At 32.0% G+C, this 20,622-nt stretch overlaps 1 protein-coding gene across 2 annotated transcripts in view; it reads left to right on the forward strand.

The window, feature by feature from the left end:
• Window positions 1–18,447, forward strand: part of LOC135836008 (protein krueppel-like) — an 82,065-nt gene extending 63,618 nt beyond the window's left edge. Inside the window, exons 1-2 of one of the 2 annotated variants that reach the window (XM_065350556.1) lie at window positions 10,710–11,568; window positions 15,499–18,447. In XM_065350556.1, the coding sequence (XP_065206628.1) occupies window positions 11,502–11,568; window positions 15,499–16,847 (1,416 nt within the window). In that variant the 5' untranslated portion in view covers window positions 10,710–11,501 and the 3' untranslated portion in view covers window positions 16,848–18,447. Of the gene's footprint in view, window positions 1–10,709; window positions 11,569–15,498 lie in introns of those variants that run through there. The other variant, XM_065350557.1, reaches the window with a different exon arrangement.
• Window positions 18,448–20,622: the final 2,175 nt, after the last annotated feature.

Below are 20,622 nucleotides of genomic sequence, written 5' to 3' on the forward strand. Positions count from 1 at the left end.
TCACATAGCTAATCAATTTAGGAGATTGATAATACTCATAGGGTTTCAATAAACTATTACTATTAGTTTCATCTTATACCTACTTTGATCAAATTTTTGTACTTTTTTCATAAGAAATGGATCTTTAAATTTTTCACCGGGTACTTTACAAATGTTTTGACAAAATTCTACTTTTTTTTTTCAATTTTCATTTTGAATTGTTTAATAATTCATTTTTAGATTCAATATAACAATACAAAATTTTAAAAAAAATGAAATTCCAAAATGAGTTTTTGCTCAAATTGTTGTATACTTAGTTTCTCAATTTTTTGGCCCTTTTTGACCCTTCATAACCCAAGTTGTAAGAATTTGAAAATTCACGGGATTCTAGAAGAAAAGTTTTAGTTGAGGTGACGTAAATCAATATTTTCATACCCATATTTTGGCCTACTAAGCACGTTTTTCCAAAACATAATTATGCCTTTTTTCATTCAAGTTAGTATAGGTGTTTTGAAAAAAAATTTTGATTTTTATTTACGGAGCAGGCTTTTTAGCTTTCAAATAATTTTAAGTGTCTTAAGTTTTAAAATATTGGAATTGCATTTCTCAGACTACTCTCGAGTCACCGAGGGATACTTTATGAATACAGAGGGTAGGTTAGGTTCATATTTGTGCAGCTTAGAGCTTTGGCTTACTTAATGGGCAAAGCAAAGGTTATCTTTCTATGAAAATAAAAAATACAAAATAGAAAAATGAAAAAAAAGTAAAACGATAACCAAGTAAGTAATTACTCGCATATTTTAGAGCAACTAAATTCCATCTCATTTACTCTGTGATAGGCGAAGATCTATGTACGTGCTTGCTACTACGTTTCGGAGGTTAATTTGAGGATAAAATTATCTAAATCCTATGTTCATGTCTTATCGTTTGACTTTCCTACAAAATTTTTCATCTGGTAGATATAAATTGATTGATGGATGATTAACTATTGTTTTCAAAAGGTGAAAATTAAAGGCACGAGCGTTTTTTTTGGTGCAATGTGATTAATATGTGAACATCTGCTGGGTGTAAGATATGATAAGACAGTTTAGGTCTAATTTTGGAATTATTTGTTTATTCGATTCGCTTTAGATTAGACAAATTTTTTTGAAACCTATTGTCCAGTAAATTTTGTTCTGTTTCAAAATAGAAATACTAAAGCCGTCTTCAATTTTTTTTCGTATTTTAGTAGAAATTTTAATTGACCTTCTAATTCAGATTATCTTCTGTTCATATAAATTGGGTTTATTTTTGTTATTAACATGTCAGTGATGTGCATTTGCCATTTTTATGTGCATTTTTGAAATTTTGTAGTTTTAAAGGACTCTTATTTTTATTTTAGTCCATTTTTTAAAAATTTTGTGTGCCTATACCTTCTCTACTTGGAAGTTATTTTTAGTTTGAATTTAATTGAAATTGAGAAGAGCAAAAAATTTCAATTATTCTAAATGGAAAATGAAGAATTAAATGAGAGAAAAAAAAGAAGGTCTGTGAAATGAGTGGGTAAGGAATGTCAAGTCAAAAAAGAAAAGAAAAAAAATCTTTGATATTTTTGTTAAATTTACAGTGAAAATGAAAAGAATTTTTTTAATGAATGAAAGAAAGAGGAAATAAAATTAGGGTAAATTTCTTATTTTATCATTGAATGGAGAAAGATAATGGTGAAATACCCACCTTTTTACCTCCCTAATTGTGATGAATTATTTTTGGGTACCTCTAAAAAAAATGTTAGACCCAAAAATCTGCCCTCCTTTCCAAGCCTTCTTGGCCAGTAGCTAAAAAATGCGTTTTTTGCTAGAAAAAATCTATATCTATGAGGATAGAGGTAAAATTTTTGGTAAAATTTTTTTCTAAATTTTTTATCGCCAGTGCTGGGGGTAAAATTGATAAAATAAAACTTCGAACCGCAATCGCTCCGGACTGAAAAGGGCTGCACAAAAAATTTTTCCGTCAAAATGTGTTTTTGATGAGGATTTTCTCTCATCATACGAGCTACCCAAAAAAATTGTCTGCAGCGTGTTCATTTTTTTAAAAAAACCTCTTAAAATACCCATTCTTGTGTTTGTCTTGATAAAAATATGCAAAATGCAAAAAATGTATAGAACAACAATTCTTTTAGCGCAAAATTTTAATACCAAAATTTGTCAAAAACTTGACAAAAATACTTCCCAACGAATTGTGTGCGCAAACACACTCCATATTTGAAGCAAATTTCTAAAGTGGAGCTTTACAGCACCTGTATAGGTACTTATATTGGGGTAACTTTGGTGGTATAAGTTCAGATTTTGAAGCGATAAGGCTAGATCGAAAAAAGAGATGTCCAAATGCCCTCAAATTCATGTTCATTGCTGTGTAATTAATTTTTCGATTTTATTGAAAGACTTTTTTTTACTTTTGAGGGTAGACATCTCGTCTATAGGTATATTTTTGCAGAGAATTCATAATTTTTTGAACATTTTTCGAATAAAACTTGATGTTTTTCTTTTTTTGAAAGAGAAAGTCTTCTATGTATCTTGTGTTCCTGTTTTGTTTAATCTTCGGATGTTGATTTATTTTTTTGACTTTTGTTTATTATTTCAACGTGTTTTCATTCAAACTGATAGTGAGCTTATTTTTTTATCATCTCCACAGATCTTTGCTAAGGATTAATTTTTGTTTATTTTTGATGCAATCAAGTATGTAGTATAAGTGTAATTTTCACATTCGACCCATTTTTGTAATGAATTTTTCTCAAGTGAAATGAATGAGAAACTTTTTAAAATAAGTAGTATGTCTAATTTTTTACCACATTTTCATGAAATCATTTTTACCCAGTTTTTACTTAATCATCGTTGTTTTGAGTTTTGCTTCATTTTCTACTATTTTTATTTTGAAATGTTTGCTCTGACTTTTCCTTGAGCTTCATTCTTGTAAAGTTGATTTTCAATTTTCATTTAATGAGTACCAGCGCCTCCTACGTCTTGTTCATTTGTTTCGGAGCAGAAATTAATTTAGGTAGGTACCATAGTGTTGGGTGAAAGATATACGTATCTTGGCCTCCATAGGGTATTTGCCTATTTGAACTATAAACTGACTTATCACATCTACCTATGTAGTGTACTTGCACTGAAATGAACCAGAATTCGATTTCGATTTCTGTCCAGCCTGCAGTCTAGCACCACTTTACGATTAAGTTTCGCCCTTTACCCCATCGTATTCGTATAATCTCTGCTCCGAGACCCGCATAAAGTATCCAAAAATAAAAAAATGACGGAAAGATTGGGATTGATCGAATAATACATAATATAAGGAAATCTGGGCATTCGAGATTTATTGTGTATAGAATGAGATCTCGCGAATACCGGATCGTGTTATACTTGAGCTCTATTGTCAGTGACCGATATAAGAAATTGGACTTGGTCGAGTATAGAAGATTTTACACAATAACCGCGTGTAGGAGAGTATAAGAGAGTATACGCACTTTTAGCGTAGAAAATAACATTGATTAAGGATAGAGGGTGGAAATCTTACGGAAAAGGTTTGATATAGCGGAATAGCCGGTCGCGTACACTATACACTATACATACTATACATAGTATGTCTATGTATGTATAGTAGAAGATGCATATGCACATACATGACATAACCTTTTATCGGACTAAAAAAAAAGTATTTTCTGATAGAAAAACTGGACAGGGTAAAAAGGTTTTACGTTGAATTAAAAGCAGCGCGGTACAGCTGCTGCCAAAAACGAACATTCTCAATAAAGAACCGATCACGACAAAGGGCTTGATAATCAGCCATGTATAGGGTAGTAAAAGTAAGATTGGGGTAAACCAATTATTCATAAAAATGGAAATATGCATCCCTTTCACGAGTAAACGTACGCCATTTTGATTTTGATTTTGATTTCTTACTATTAACTAGTTTCCCTTTCAATTTGAATATTTTTTTACTTTTCGCGGTTGACAGATTTTAACGGAAAGTTAAACAATGAAAAATGAAAAATATGAATTATGAAGCGTTATGTAAATTTTCGCTGACAACTCTTCCGTATTTTTCTCATTTTCGTAGAGTTTTTTCTTCTTTTTTTTTCTTATACTTTTTCAGGCTCGAATTGATTTGATTTTTTTTCTACTTCGGTTTTATGTGTACCTACGTGTTTGACGAGAACGCGATATTTAAATTATTGCAATGACCATTTGCAGAAAAGCATACGCGCGTTTTATTAGTAGATATTTTTAGGTAGGTATACTTTTAAAAGACGGAATTTTTTCTCCTTCTTGAAAAAAAAAGTCATGAATATTATATTAGGGAGTATAATTTTTTTAAACGTAAGTTCGCGATTTCTGTATGTCTTCCAGATGAAGTTTGATTTAATATTTTTATTGACTTTTTTATTCGTTCGTTCTGTTTTTCAAATATGGCTAACTTATTGAGGGTAAATTTACATTTATTGTGGAGGCTGCTCATCAAAATGAAAGACTCGAGAGAAGCTAGAATTTTACTAGAATGATACGACATGAGAAGAAGAAGGTAAACATTTTGAAAACTTGGAAAATGTCTCGATAACAGCACGAGATTAAAACGTTGAGATGTATAGGAACGCTTCTTTATAAATGTGAACATTTCATCAAATTCAGTCATTTTGGAGGAAAGGATGAGGTCGGAGGGAGATCACTGTGCATTAGAAATGAAAAAAGGCATATTTTGTATTCTTTCTTGTGTTTCATCAATTAAAAGAGGAGGTCGGAGTCGAGGTACACTTAATTATCTTGATGAGAAAAAAATCTGGAATTTGGTACAGAATCTCATTTGAAAATTTTTCCATCTCGAAAAGCTCACAAATCGAATCATACAAAGGGTGGAGGAGGGGGGAGTAATTTGACACGATGATTTCATTTTTGATGTTATTTTACACCAAAAACCATAAGTTGGGTGGATCTTTTACAAGAGAAGTATCCCAAACTGGACAAAAAAAAAGAATATCAAAATGATATGAAATTGAAATAAAAAACTGAGAGGTTTATTCTCTATTTCTGATCTTCCAAATTGATTGCTGGTGGTTTCGAGCCCTTCTGAAGACAAGTTTGGAAAAAGTGTCTGTATGGGGACCGAATTGAAATTCATCTCCTTACCAAATCTGTGAGCCTTTGAATCGATTTAGACCTAAATTTTGAAAAATTGTTTTTGTTCGGTGGGTTCCACTTGATATATTTTTTTAAAGTATAGATAAGGACTGAATTTGCAAAAACGGCTGGAGGCTCTGGAATGGCTCAAAAAAAGATCACCGATCCATAAAATGGAAATGATTCGCTACTTGTGATTTGGCTATTTTTCAAGTAATTTTCGAATCCTATTACATTTATGTATATATTTTTAAATTTCTGGAGAAAATTATTCTATAGATTTGAACCGATAGTAAAAAGAGATTTTAAATTGAAAATATGGAGTTTATAAATGTAGAGTCCACGGAAAGAACCAGGTAAGTAAGTCACTTTTTCAAACTTTTGTGTTACGGCGTTTTGAAGTATCAGAATGCTCCAATTTTGTAGTGAACTTGAATTTCATCAAAGTAATGTCTGGAAATACATCACACAACATCCTACAAATACAACTTGAGGCATAAGGTAGAAAAAAAATGAAGAGATACCCCAGTCACGAGTTGATAAGTCACTCTTTTCGTGAAAAAATCAAGCAAAGAATCGAAAAATTAACGTTTCGCAACAACTTAAATTCGATGAAAATCAATTATTATGATGACATAATGAAAAATTTCAGCATTCTAAATAGTTAGCAATGTTGAAATTTTCTTCCTGTCGCCTCACATTTGGTCTCGGCTCATTTCTCTCCCCTCCTCTTCTTTTTAAAGGCCATTTTAACCCCAAAAAATCGATTTTTTTCAAAATCTAAATGGACTACATTTTTTTACTCCTCAGTGTGAATTCAATTCAACCCTAAACTCATTTTTGAAAAAAAGTGACTTACCTGGTTCTTTCCCTGGACTCTTCAAATGTTGAATTCAACTTAGTCCTTTTTCTGGCAATTTTCCCAAAATTAGAAAATTCAAAAACCCGCATAATTCGAAACAATAATTAATTATTGAGGGGGGGGGGGTAAATTCATGGGGAAAAAATTAGATGTAGGTACGTTAACAAAATTTCAGATTTTACCTACTAAAATTTGATCATATTTTGATTTTTTTTAAATGAAAAATGAGCCTTCAAATTCTTTGAAAATTAAATAGGTACCTGAAATTTATTCTGTTGGTGTGTTTTCGAAGGCTTTCTCGATTTTTTTTTACCCACTCAGCGGTCTACAATACCTTTACTGGGTCAAAGTAGGTACGTACCTATATCTCTCTTTAGGGAGGAGGAGAGTGTAATGAAGATGATTTTTTCGGATTTTTGAATGAAATGATTAAAGTGTCTTGAATTTTGGACTTTTGAACACGAAAAGGATCGCTGAAGAAGTACAATAGGGTGATTTTTCAAAATTTTGGCTGCTTTTTCCTGTAAGCTGATATCACTCCATTGCATAAAAATCTGAAAAAACACCGCTCATTTTGTTCAACTACTCTAAATTTTGTTTCTGGAATTCAGTACTTATGTAGTCAAACACCCTGTAAGTATTCTTATTGGTGAAATATGTCGCCTTCTCTGCGGTCTGCGCTTCCCGCTAGGAAGCTCTTCTCATAGTACTAGTGACGATATTTCGTGATTTTGGATTTATTGGAAGTGGGATGTAATTCTTACTTTTTATTCGAGTTAATAAGAGCGTTAAAATTCGCCATTTGTTGACGAATGTCCAGCTTGGCGTTTTAAGTGTACGAGGACGTTCACAATGGGCTTAAATTAAGTAGGGTGTCCGTTTTTTTTCTCGTCCATTCGTAGTTCTTTTTATAAATGACCGATTACGTATAAAATCACCAAAATGCAAGCTGCAGTGCTACCGGTTAAGTTGTCAGTCAATTCTGGTGCCTGTGTCGTCGCGGATATTGCGCAGCTGTACAAAGTACCAAGATCTATCTCATCTTTACAGTTTGGATTTTATGAGCTTATACCCGGACGGCGGACATTAGGGTACCAAAGTGAAGCTGCCCACACGTGTGGATTAGCATCTATATAGGTACCTATGGATAAGGCAGCAAACCTGTAAGAATAAATTTGAAGCGGAAAATTTCCAAAGATGGTACGAGAAATCGCCGCCATTCTCGCTATATTAAGGAACGCGCAACACGTCAATTTATCAAGCAACAATCAAGAGTAAAGCGTCTAGTGTAATATTCTCGGCACACTTCTAAGAAGCAGGTGCGAAACAGCGAGTTTTTTTCCTGCTCGCGAGTCGCGAACCCAGAGATGAGACGACCCTGTCGTAAAAAATACGTGATTAAAAATGATGCGTCGCATGCGAGCGCGCCCCGCCAAATAAGCGCGCACATTTAGACAGAAATTAAAAAATATTATCGAGGAAAAAAAACAGCTCGAGCGAGAGTATGCACGTATGTGTTATATACGAGGGGTTCTATACGATTATCCTCGCTCGGGTACGAGTAAGTATTTACCAACAACTGAGAGATAATTCCGAACGCCGGTTCATGAAAAATTGTACGCAATGAAGTGTAACATTTAACTTGAGCATTCAATTATCGCTTCGAACGGATCCAATTGCCAGTAAATTTGTCGTCGGCGGTGCGAAATTTTTCACGGTTCGTCGTTCTTGAAGTACATACAAGATGTAGGAGTAGGCCTGGATCAAGCTAGGTGTATTTTTATGCGACGGTGTTATGAAATTTTTAGGCGTTTAACTGTGGGATGGGAGTATTTTCAAATCTGAAATCTGAAATTAGTTGAGTTGAGTTTTTGACTGAGGAAACTAAAGTGGAGAATCACAAGATGAGATAAGAGAAGGAAACTATACTGAGGTGATGAATCCTTCCCTTTTTCATACAAGATCATGGTTCACTCTATGATCTTGTTCCTATTATAGAAGCAGACAAATTTTTCGAAAAAAATGAAGTGAAGTGATTGTGACAATGAAATGTAGAGCAAACATTTTAAATTGATACGTGAATCATTTCATTCCTGATTCTGTTCCTTTTTATGAAAAAATAAATCTTGGTACCTATGGCTCATTTTTATTCGTCTTATTTTTTCAAAAAGTACCTGTTATTGTAAGGTGAAATAAGTGTTTTTGAGGTCCAAAAAACCCAGATAGGTACGTATATTTGATTTGATTAGATGTGGTACCTAAAGAAATTAATTTTGAGTGGGAGAAGACCTGAAGAATTTTGAGCCTCCTGCTCATAGAGAGGGTTGGGCCGAAAGTCTATGATTTTGAAAAAAAAAACTGGCGTGGTTAGTGTAAAAATGCAGCATCAATAGGTTATCTCTGCTCTAAAACTGCTAAATTTGAGTTGAGTTTCCACATTTCTCTGTTCCATTGACTTTGAAATTCGATACATATTTTAGCCTTCTTTCGGTGATTTCAAAAGAGACGGATCACGCACGTCCTAAAAATTATAATTTTTTTATTGCTTTTTTTCTGCTTTATTCAGAATTTCTACAAAACTGTTTGAATAAATTTTTAATAAGGGATCTTGTGGTGGATTTTTTTTTTGGAAATTGAAGCACAATTGGTCGCTTTAGTTTTATTACTTTCTTTTTATTGCTTTGAAAATTTTTTACAAGCTTTCCGTTGAATTTTTCAAAAAAAAATTGCCCCAAAACTCCATTTTCCGTTTTCCTTTCACCTTTTTAAAATCAAAATTGATCTAGGTAGTTAGGTAGGTACTTTATGGTTTCTGAGAAATAAAAATCTTAAAGAAGAAGTGAAAGTGCTGCTATAATTTTTCTGATGAATTTGTAACTTTTATGATCCATCCTTCATAGAATCTTTGGCAGGTATCGAATGTAAAACCTCTAATATTTCACTTTTCTAACGAGGAGGTGGAAGGAGTGGCGTATTTTTTTAGACCGTTGGTTTAGCTCATTCCATAGCCAGAAGCTCAAAAAGGAAATGTTTTCGATACGTATCCCACTCAAAATGAGCTTTTCGCCAATTTTCGTCTAAATCCAATCCATATATTTCCTGTATTTGAAAAAAAGACTACATTATTTAAGTTCAAGTTAACCTGGATTCATAAAATTGCAGTTGTTTAACATTTTAAAATTTTCAAATTCGGAATCCTTTCTCACCGAATTTTGAAAATTTCAAATTTGAATATGATGGGATTTGTTTACGATAGGTATAGTGAATTAGTATGAAAATACATATAATTTTTTTAGACCATAAATTTCCCATTTCTGCTCTATGAATTATTTTACGTGACGTTCTGATAAAACAAATTAGTACATGACGTCAAAATACTAAAAAAAAATCAAATCTGATTTTAGTATCAATTTAATAAAATTAGATGTACAAACAAATTTAAAAATTTCTTATGATAATGATTGAATATAAGTTTTCATATTATACTTGATTTTACTGTCATGAGAGTGTGCCTCTCTTCTTGATAATCGAGCAATTCAACGTGATTTCAACTACTTGTAAAACATTTTCATCGAACATTTTAGGTTCGTGTATTAATTTTTTTTTTTTTTAATTTAAAAAATATCATTTTAAACTAAAAACACAAATAACTGATACTACTCAACGTAATTAAAAGTATCAATTTGTTTATTTGTTATTAAAATGCCATAGTTTTAATCTTTAGCAGAATTTGATCAGATTCGATCAGAGCTGCAAAACTGAAACTAAAACTGAAAGAATATAATAGAAACTGAAACTAAAATACAAAAACAAATGAAAAATAAAAACAAAAACATAAATTTTTTATGCATTTTTTGATTTTATTCTTTGTTTTTTTTACGGTACAGTTTTCATTACTAATTATGGTTCTTTGTTCTTTTTTTCGTACTTAGCACACCAAGATCGCTCCTACCAATCACAATACTCATAATATTGTAGATAGTAGGTACCTATCTAGGTACATATATTTTTTTTGTTCCTCGTTGAGTTGTTGCTCTTTTTTAATGCTTAAAATTTTGATTTTTAATGTTGTTTTTTTTTAATACATAAAATTAATTTTTTTAAAGGTAACTTTGCAAAAAGTTACAAAACTTCTGAAACTGAAACTGAGAATTGGAAAAATTTTGATTGAAAAATGAAAACTTGACTTTTATTAGTTTTATGTTGCCGTTATTGCAGCCCTTGGATTTGGTAGACAAATACTTGTATAATTATATTTTTTAATGAAGCCATAATTTTTTTATACTTAGGTACTTATTTTAATCCAATTTTATACATTTTATCAAATTTAATCCATCGGTTAATATTTCACTTGCCTGCGTTCAATTTTTTATTAAACATCCTGAAGAAAATATTTTGTTAATTTTATGTAAAAATCATGTTGAGATTTTGTGAAAATTGACGTACCTATGAAGCTTATCCTGATTCAGATTCAAGTGAAAAATTTCATTAGATTATAATCCTACATAAAAAAATTAGCTACCCATTTCTCCAGCTGGTACATGGGATGAAAGCGAATGAATATCTGATTTTTAATTACCCAAGTTGGACTACTTTGACCTATCGAATGACAAAATGAAAACACCATTTACATACCTAATGATAAAATTATAAAAACTTTTTTCATAAAATAAATGGTCTTCAATTTAATAGAATTTAATTCGCTATCGTTATTATTATAGTTATTATATTTCATCTCGGTTGAGTAAAAGATTTGAAGATCATAATTCGTGTGCGGCGCTAAACAAACAAGAGGCAATAGAGAAAAAAAAGCGAAACTTGGGCATACAAAAAAAGAAGTAAAAAAAGAAAAGAAAGAAAAAAAAACAACCTTTAGCTTAGAGAATACAAACAATAAGTGCGGGCTTGAGTTTCGTCCTGCTCCTACTCGTGTATAAAAGAAGAAAAATATTCGACGAAGTTTTGAGAAGTACTGAATTACGATTTTTAGTTTCCACTATTGCGGAAATAAACATCTCCCTTTTAGTACTACGGTCGTTGCAGTCTGCCACTCATTTCAGGGTGAATGAGTATCGTAGATGACGGGGCAATACTAATAATCAGCAGGGTGGGAGGAATGATGGCTCTCTTTTACCCCAATTCTAGCGTTTTAAGGGAAGTTTTGGCACAAATGAGGAAACTGGTCCTTCCTCAATACCAAACGTTAGTTCATTCCAGTTGTTACGTCGTTATTGTATAGGTTAGGATCTTTTGCGTTCATCTCCGCGGTGGTGTGTGCATATACGAATATTTTATCCCGATCATTTGAATATATCGTCTATCAAATGTTTAGTGATCGGATGCTTGTTGTGTTCGTGCGTTTATAGCTCTGATTTTTTTTCGTGTCACTTTTACGTTTTGTATTATTAAATCTCGTGAACAGTTTCGCGTTTACTTTTTTTAACCGGTTATATAGACTTTTTAAACCTTCGGATACTTTTATTTTTATTTTTTTATTTTAATCACACGATGATATGTATCTCAAATGCGACGAATACGGATCAGCTTTGTCTTTAATTGAAGAATCGGAACTGAAAAAAGGTTTGCTTCGAGTTTTCCTTCTCATTTCGATCGTTATTTTTAATTTAGCTAAATTATTTTCGGATTAATTTGATTAAGTAAACTTTCGTCGAATTGTAAAAGTTTTGTATCTCTACCTGAATGGTGAATTGGCGAATCATCGATATCAATCTTCGGTTTTTTTTTCTCTTGTTTATCTATTTTTATTCGTCGAGTGAAAGATGAAAAGCACCAAATTTATATACTTTCGAACCAAAGTTTTTTCCATTTTAACAAACTATCAAGTAGGTATCTACCTACTTCTACTTTTTAAAGAAGTTCTATACTCTTTTTTTTCATACATCTACATAGAATGGTTAACGAATTCTTAATGAGCTTTTGATTTTATGAAAACACTTTGCCAAAATTGACGAGCTTTTACTACTAAAAGCTTTTATTCTTCGTAGCTTGAGAAAAAAATGTATTATGAATGAATGTCGATTCGTTCTTTATAACTTTTCGCTGTACTGTACTCTATTCAAATTCTTCTCGTTCATGAAACCTGAAATAACTTGCTAGGTGCGAGGTACCTCTACCTACCACCTACTTGATTAAGTTATAGTGCCCGTGAATTCATCAGATATTGGATATATATTCTTCGATAGAAATGGACTGGTTTGCTTCTTTATTGATTAGAATGTTCTAAGGATTTGGCGATTTATGTTTTTGAATGATTATCAATTACAATTACCTACTTATCTAAAATGGTTTCAACAATAAGGCATTTCAATTCTGATGTTATGATTCATCATGAAAGTGTTGGTAAAGTGTCTATGTTTTTCCTTTGATGCATAAATATTTGAATTTGACTATAGAATTTGAAAACTTCTTCACGTAATTTGAATACTGGAGTTGCTTGATTGGTTACGTTTGAAAATTAATTAACTGTTGATTTATTTTAAGTGATATGCTAACATGAGCTGCAGATTATCTACATATGTATAGGTACCTCTACCTATGCCTTTAGCTGTCTATTTATGTATGGACCAATTTGTTTATTCATGTTATCAGAACAATTTTAAATGTCGTTTGAAGGTCAAAGTGTCAGATACACAGAACAATAGCACGATATTTTTTATCTAGCTGAAAATTCAAATGACCTGTATGCATATTTTTCGTTTTCTTCTCTCCGTTTTTATTTTTTTGCGAGAGAAAAGGCACGTTTGCTTTATCTAAGTATTGTTACATGGTAAATATTGGTTTGAAATATTTTGCATTTAAGGAAAATGAATTGGAATTTGAAAACAATAGGTATAGGGTATAGAAAATTCAAATTAGTTCATTAAAAACGAGAGTAATTATTGCGAAATATGAATTGGGCCTGCCTAGATTCATATTTCATTATCAAATAAATAGATCCATAATAATCTATAAAAAGGAGATTTTCGTCTTCCAATTCTTTAAATTTTCATTGTGTGTTTGTCAATTGGGTAAGTATAGTGACTAAAAATTGGTTCAAATTGTGTGTTTTTTTAATAAGTTCTGTTTCTATTGAGCCATTTTATGAATTTAGGTATGAAATTATCATATACCAATTTCAGCTCTTTTTAAATTAATTGGTTAATGTTTAAATTGAATATACCTTACACTCATCCTCCCTCTCCTCCCTGAAAAAAAATGGACGTAGTCTCCCTCATGAACTCGAAATTGAAAAAATATTTCTTTAGAATAAATTTTTCTGGAATTTGATGTACTTATAGATACTTTTTGTCTATTTCTATGAAAATTTATCTCTTTGAGCTATTCATTTTGAATGTGAAATTTTAATTTGATGATCGAAGACTCTACATTTGAATTTTCAGGTACCTATACCTACCTATGGTACCTATATTAAAAACAGCAAATTAGTTATTGGGTGAAGTTTTCAATTTGGATATACGTAATATAAAAACTCAGATTCGTATTTTAGAGTAACTCACGAGGACAACCTTCTGCTTGATGTCGAAAAAATTAGATTTCAAGGAATGAAGCTTTGAAATAATGTTGTCAAAATAAGAATAAAATTGAAAATTTTGAGATAATATGACTTTTTTTCGTAATTCATGCGAAGTTTTTAAGATTGGAATTTTGATGAAGTACATATTAGAGCTTTCTTTCAGTCGAGTCAGTCTGAATGAAGTTCGGGGGGGGGGTGGATGATGGAGAAGCAGTATATTAAAGTAATGACGATACTTGAAGAAAAGAAACACTCATAAGGAAAAGGAAATGAGCAAAAATGATGAAAAATTGAAGAAAAAATATCTCAATTCTTTGGATTCTATTTTCATCAGGTTTTTTAATTGGCAAAATCTTCCTAAATTTTCCCTTGAATTCAATTTCCTGAACATACACTTGAATTGAGAGGAAAACTGGATTCATTCTGTCGACTGAAATGCCAATTTTGCTGATTTGTCAAGGGAGGTATTCTTAATTTCCTCACTTCCCACTTACCTCTACAGAAAACATGGAAGTGATGAAACGATTATAATTGAGATTAAATATTGCCGGAAGAAAAAGTTTCATGTTTTTAAGATGGAAGTTGAATTAATATAGAAAAATGAGCCGATTTTCATCGAATGTAAATTTTCTTTATTTTGAAAATCAAAATTCCAAAAATATCGATGCAAGTCTATGCATTTTCTATTTCAGATTTTCTTCAATAAGATTAATTTACAGAAAATAAAATGAAAATATTTCTTCGGGTGACTTTTTTTTTTGGAAACTTTAGATAATTTTTCATAGGTACCTATCTTATTATTCATGCTAACGCGAGGGCACAAAACTGGTCGATGAGTCGAGGTAAACAAAGTACCTAATTCTAATAAATACTCAAGGTGCCTGTTTTGGATTTGAAGAGGCAGACAAAATGTAAGGAGAAATTTGAAACCACTTTTAAAGCTTAAGTAATTTAAAAATTTTTATATTTAATTTTAAAGTTCACATCTTAAGAAAGTCTCCGGAAAAAATAGATGCATCTGTTTTCAAATCTGAGGAGACTTTGAATGACTGAACATTTATAAAATTTGATGAGAGTATCATTCAATTGCTGCAGTGGGGTGAAGAAGGAGTCGTATGCTTTTTTTTTGGGTATCTTTGATTTTGAAAAGCATCTTTTGACATGCTTTGTGAGTTTTAAAAATGTTGGAAAAGTGCTGCGTTTAGTACAAAAGCCCGAATTTCATTTTGGGTTTTCATGATTGCAGCAGTTTGAAATTTTTTTGAAAGAAAGAAAAATTTAGCCAAAGTATTTTGCGCAGCAATTGCCAAAGATTCTGCGATAATTCTGAAAAAAGATCATAGCATTGAAATGGGAAGAACTAATTTGACATTAAATTGGATTATTTCGTCAAGTGTAGTCACAAAGAGTGATGTCTCTGGAAAAATTCAAACCAAACATAAACATACTTTTTTAAAATGAAATTTCCTATCTTACAAATCGAAAAAAATCAGACACAGTCATACATTTTCGTTTCGAATAGTTATGCAAGAAAAAGAAAACTTCAGTTTATTGAATATTTTTACTTTTTCTTTAGATCATGTTTTGCTATTTTAAAATAGGAAAGAAGCAAACAATGATCATGGTTTATTTTATGCAGAGTCTCGAAAGCTTCTCCGGATTTCTCTGGAAAGTAAAATTTTATACGTGATTCTTTGGGTTTTTCTTGAAAAATGAATTTATTGCGACACCTTCAATTTAGGAGATAGACAACCCACTTTCAATTTCTACAACGTGTTATTTTGCCGACTAATTTGAACCCCCTTCCCTCCCGCATTACCTTACCGAGCCTCTAATGTTTTTATGACTATCGCGGTAAATATAGTTGCATATTCGTCGCTAGCAGGCGCTAGTGTAAAATACTCGAAATCCTGACATTGTCACGCTTGATTATTACGACAAGCTTTACTAAATACGATTTTTTTGATTTGTTGCAGGTGTTGTTTCTATTAGTTCCGATGAATTGGTCGTCAGTCCCGTGATGAAGGAAACGAAAACCTCGTGCAGATGCAAAGGCAAATGCAACTGCGGCGCTCGTAAAGGGCCAACGTTACGCGGATCCAACGGTACGGTGAATTTCCCTCTGGAGTTCAATTTGCAGAACTTGATCGGCCACCAGAATCACCAAGTGTTCCCAATGCAGACCGAGCTAATAAAGCATTTCACGTTATCGGCGCTGATGGCGTCTTCGGCGGTACCTCGAGAGGCGTACTCACCCGAGTTATTCGCTCAGAATTGGTCGTCGGCTGTGAACTACAACGATACTCCCACGCACGTTGTATCGTCCAGCGATCAAATAATCAGACAACGAGGTACCTGCGGTAAACGTCGAAAAAAGAAAGAACCTAGCATATCTCCGGCTCCGCTTTCACCTCCGGTCTCCACATCGTCCCCGTTGACCAGCCGATCTCCCGTCGAAAGTAACGCCAATGCTAAAACCACCGTCACATCCAAAGGTAAAAAATACGTTTGCAACATTTGCCAGCGTTCGTTCGACTACAAGCATGTTTTGCAAAACCACGAACGTACGCATACCGGCGAAAAACCGTTCAAGTGCTCGCAATGCCAGAAGAAATTCACCAGGGACCATCACCTGAAAACGCACATGCGTCTGCATACCGGCGAAAAGCCCTACAAATGCGAGCATTGCCCCAAAGATTTCGTACAAGTAGCCAATTTACGTAGGCACACCAGAGTGCATACGGGAGAACGTCCCTACAGTTGCGACCAATGTCCGTCGAAATTTTCAGATTCCAATCAACTCAAAGCCCATATGCTCATTCATAGCGGACAAAAGCCATTCGCTTGCGGCCAGTGCAACGGCCAGTATCGTCGTAAGCATCATTTAAACAATCACAAATGCTCCAAAAATGGCGCATCCAACGAAGACGTGTATATTAAAAGTGAAACTGTGATTAAGAACGAAGATATCGATATGATGGACGAAGACGACGACAGCAAATGCGCCATGAGCGACGATACGGTCAGCAGTGATTCCGGAATGTCGGCAGCGTTCAACAGCAGATTGCAAGCCAATGGTTACCATCAACCTTGGATTTCAACTCCGGCTAACGTCATGCCCATACCCGTTCATCTGTCTCCGTTATCGGATTCGTTGAATTTGACCAAAATCGTCTCGATACCGATGCAAACCGAACCCGAAGATCTCTCGATTAATAAAAAATATCGATCGGCCAATAACAACAATTCTAGTGGCAGCGTCGCAGATTCGTCGAGAAGCGCGTCGCCTATAATGGAGGAGCATAATCTTTCACCAATCTCGTAGCTTCTATAAAATACTCATTTTCTACTTAGCTCATAAGTGCTGTGACTTTGTGCTCAATCAAATCTCGTAAAGTATACTTTTGAATAAGGTTTCCTCCATTTTAAGCCTCAAGGTGTATTACAGTTTTATGTACTTACGTATAGGTAAACGAGCTACACGTTCACCTGTAAACGAAACATTTCCTCATCGTAATTATACCGAATACCCTTCAATTATCGAATAATATTTAGGCAATTTTTAAAAATACGTATTTACCCCGAAACGAATTTTAATTGTTCCTACGAGTGGACATCTTTGTGAAAAATGTCAAAATACCTACCTACGTTTATTTTAAACTTATTCAAAAGTAAGGTTAAATCCATTAAGCAATATTATTGAAAAATATCGATGTTTTAATGATCTCCCCCTGAAGTCACACACTTTCATCAATTTAGACTAATAATGGTAACTATTTTATACATTATACCTAAGGTTATTTGTACTTTTTTTCCTACATATTCGAAAAGACCACCAATTAAATATTGATAAGGATTTTTACCTCTTTTGTTATATTTTACATTCCTTGTATTTGTATTTTTTCGTTTTTTTTCGTATGATTTTTTTTTGTTTATTTTTATTTTTTATTATTATCATTTTTTTTTTTTTTTGCAAACATACCCAATTTTTTATTTGTTACCTATCTGTTTAAATAGGGGTTACTTACATGTATCTTTCGCAATCTCAACTCATCGCCACCTTTTACGTAATACGTAGGTAAATGATGACTCAATTATGTTGTCAATTTTTTTCTGTGACAATGGCTATTATACGTACATCTTCGTAAGTCTTCCTCGATTTGAAAACACGATACAAATATTTTGTTATTATTTTATTTGATTATTTTTCTTTCTTTTAAAAAAATATTAAATGTGGTTAGAATGGATTACATAAGTCATAAAAGGTTTTCTATCTTACCTACATAAACGATGTTTAGTTTATTTTCAAAATGTTATTAGGTATTCCTAAGCTCGTAAGGAAATTTTTTTTTGAAAAAAATGTTAATGCGAGCTAGATATGTACCTAGCCTTATGAGTTTTTTTCTGAGGTCGAGAAAATAAAACGTGTGTAACTTAATTATCATTTTATATCGAGTCAAATTATTGAGAAATTTATTAGTTTCGCTTTGTAAATATACGTGATTGTTTTAATGTAGTAATTTCGGTGCTATTGTTTTTCTTTTCGCTTTTGTTGAAAATACAAGTTTAAGTTTTAATATTGGGTAAATTGTAGCTTGATTCGAATATCTCGTCGATTTTTTTTACGGTACCTATTTTTGGAATGAGATTTTTTTATTTTCTGTTTTACTTACATACTGACTAGAATTGGATGAATTGATTTATTTCCACATTTTACTACTGCTCCTTTTTAAACGTAAAAGACTGAATTTGTATTATGGTTAAGGTATTTGTAATCGTAATTGTGTTCATTACCCTTAAGAAATACTATACTCCGGAATTCGAGATTTTTTTTTACAATGTACATAGAGTATTTGGTGTAATCTGTTTTGTTGTTAAAATCTGTGTTATTCGTGTAATAAATATATTCGAAATTTAAATTTTTATCTACTTTTTGTGTGTTATTTGCTGGATAGGAAGTCTACGTACCTACCTATCTTGTTCAGGTAGAAAAACAGTTAAAAACAAGACGCAATTATGGAAATGTTAGGTAACATTTATGTTCATTAAAAATACAGACTTTTTATGAAAAAAAAGTCCAACTTATAAGACTGTAAATTGAAATAGGTGGAAGTATGCTTCGAAATTGTAAGTGTAAGTTGAAATTTTTCGAGTGAATATAAGATTTATGTTCATTAAAAATACAGATTTTTTATGAAAAAAAAAGTCCAACTTAAAAAACAAAAACATTGAAAAAGATTTGAAACATGTGGTGAAAAAAGTTTTTGATAACAAACAAATTGAATACACGTGTAAAAAATTCTAAAAATTGGCATAATAGTATCAATTAGTTTCATTTTTTTCTTCATTTTAAAGTTTTTTGTTTTTTTTTCTTTTAATATTTGGAAAATACTCCCATTTTGTTGACATTTCAACAAAACACTGAGAAAAATTATTTAATTTTATCAGACAATCTTCCATTTTTTAAAATACATTTTGTGATAACTTTCGGTGTACAAGTTCTTTCAAGTTGTAGGAGGGAGAGGTAAACGGGGCATTTGTCTTAAAATCCTATTTTCTGAAGAAACTAATAATAAGAAATGAAGGGCTTGAAAATACAAAAAATTCATTTAAAAAATATCAAGTTTATTTTCAAAAGATGAATAAAGGATTGAAAAAGTCACAATTTAGGTATATTCAAGAGTCAATTCTTTAAATGGCAAGAGGATGGGAAAGCAAAATAATTACGAGTGTTTTTCTCCAGGCCTGGAAAGAATCTCAAAAATGTCAGCTAATTAGTAGCAAAATTCACATTCAAGAGTTCAAATTTTATGAAGTTTTCAAAATAAAATTTTTTGAAGGAGCTGAAGTTTTCAACAGTTGCATTTTCCATCTTTTCACAGAGTGTGATAGAAATATTTTTAGTTTTAGAAAAAAAATTGAAAATGTTTAATATCAAATTGCTCTTGATTTTTAACAATCTCTTTGAAATCGTTGATTAATTAATTTACCTAGGTTAGGTGCGATACTGTATCCATTCTAGCTAGCTTGATTTGCGAAGAAATACCTATTAAAGAAGATGAAGATAGAATTAATTGATTCTAAAAAGAAAAACGTCCAACAAAATAGGCAAGTTTCCTATACTATTTCCTGTTTCTTTAAAAATCGTAGAGTAAATACACGTTAGCTATAGATACGTTTTTCTCTTAATTTTTTATCACAAATTGAAAAGTGACTCGATAAAATTTTCAAATAACCAGGGTGAAAGTTTTCTCGATAGAAACAGATTCGCTATAGATAGGTGTATACCTGTGGTATTCTCAATATCTCATTAATTTCTAGCGTTGTCAGTTGAAACGGTCAACTTGGTTTTCCAAAAAGGAAGGAAGAACAGAGATACGTTCGTTTTAAGAATGAAAAGTGAAAAGGGTTTCTTTTTTTTCGATAAAAACTTTTAATCGACTGATATTTCATTAAAGTTGTTTTTTCAAACTTCGTATGGCGAGAATTTTAAAGCAGGTGCATGGTTTTTAAGTGTTCTTCGTGAAAAAGCATGACGTCATTAAAAATTTTCCATTACTTGTAACGTTGACTTCGCAGGAAAAAACCAAACGATGCTGTGTAGTAAAAAAGTTGACGTTTTGATGTTTTTTGAAAAAAAAAAAAGAGTTTTACTTTATATTTTATATTTTTTCGTTACTTCTCTTAGTTTTCTGAATCAAATTTTTCAAATTTTAGTTTCCTAAGTATTCGGAAACCTAATAAAAAAAATGAAAAAAGTATTCTGTTTTCAGTTTATAATAAACGATAATATTCGTAACAAACGAAGCAACAAAAATGAGCGATAAAAACCCTTACATTTGGGTCAGCTATCCACTTTTTAATTTTTTTTTTTTTATAAACCTAACGGGTTCGCGAATGTTTTACCTATATAACCTAACTGAACAGATCCTTTACCGGTGGATGAAAAAAAAAACTACTTGAGATTTTTTTATTGTTTCCTTTGTGTTTACTTGTATTCGGCTTGCAAATGTTTCTTTTGAACATGTGTTATTTTACGTGTAAGCGAGCATTTTACTGTAAAAGATTGTCGGTTATTATGAGGAAATACTGCTGCTGGT

Source organism: Planococcus citri, chromosome 2, assembly GCF_950023065.1.
Source record: "Planococcus citri chromosome 2, ihPlaCitr1.1, whole genome shotgun sequence".
Taxonomy (NCBI): Eukaryota; Metazoa; Arthropoda; class Insecta; order Hemiptera; family Pseudococcidae; genus Planococcus; species Planococcus citri.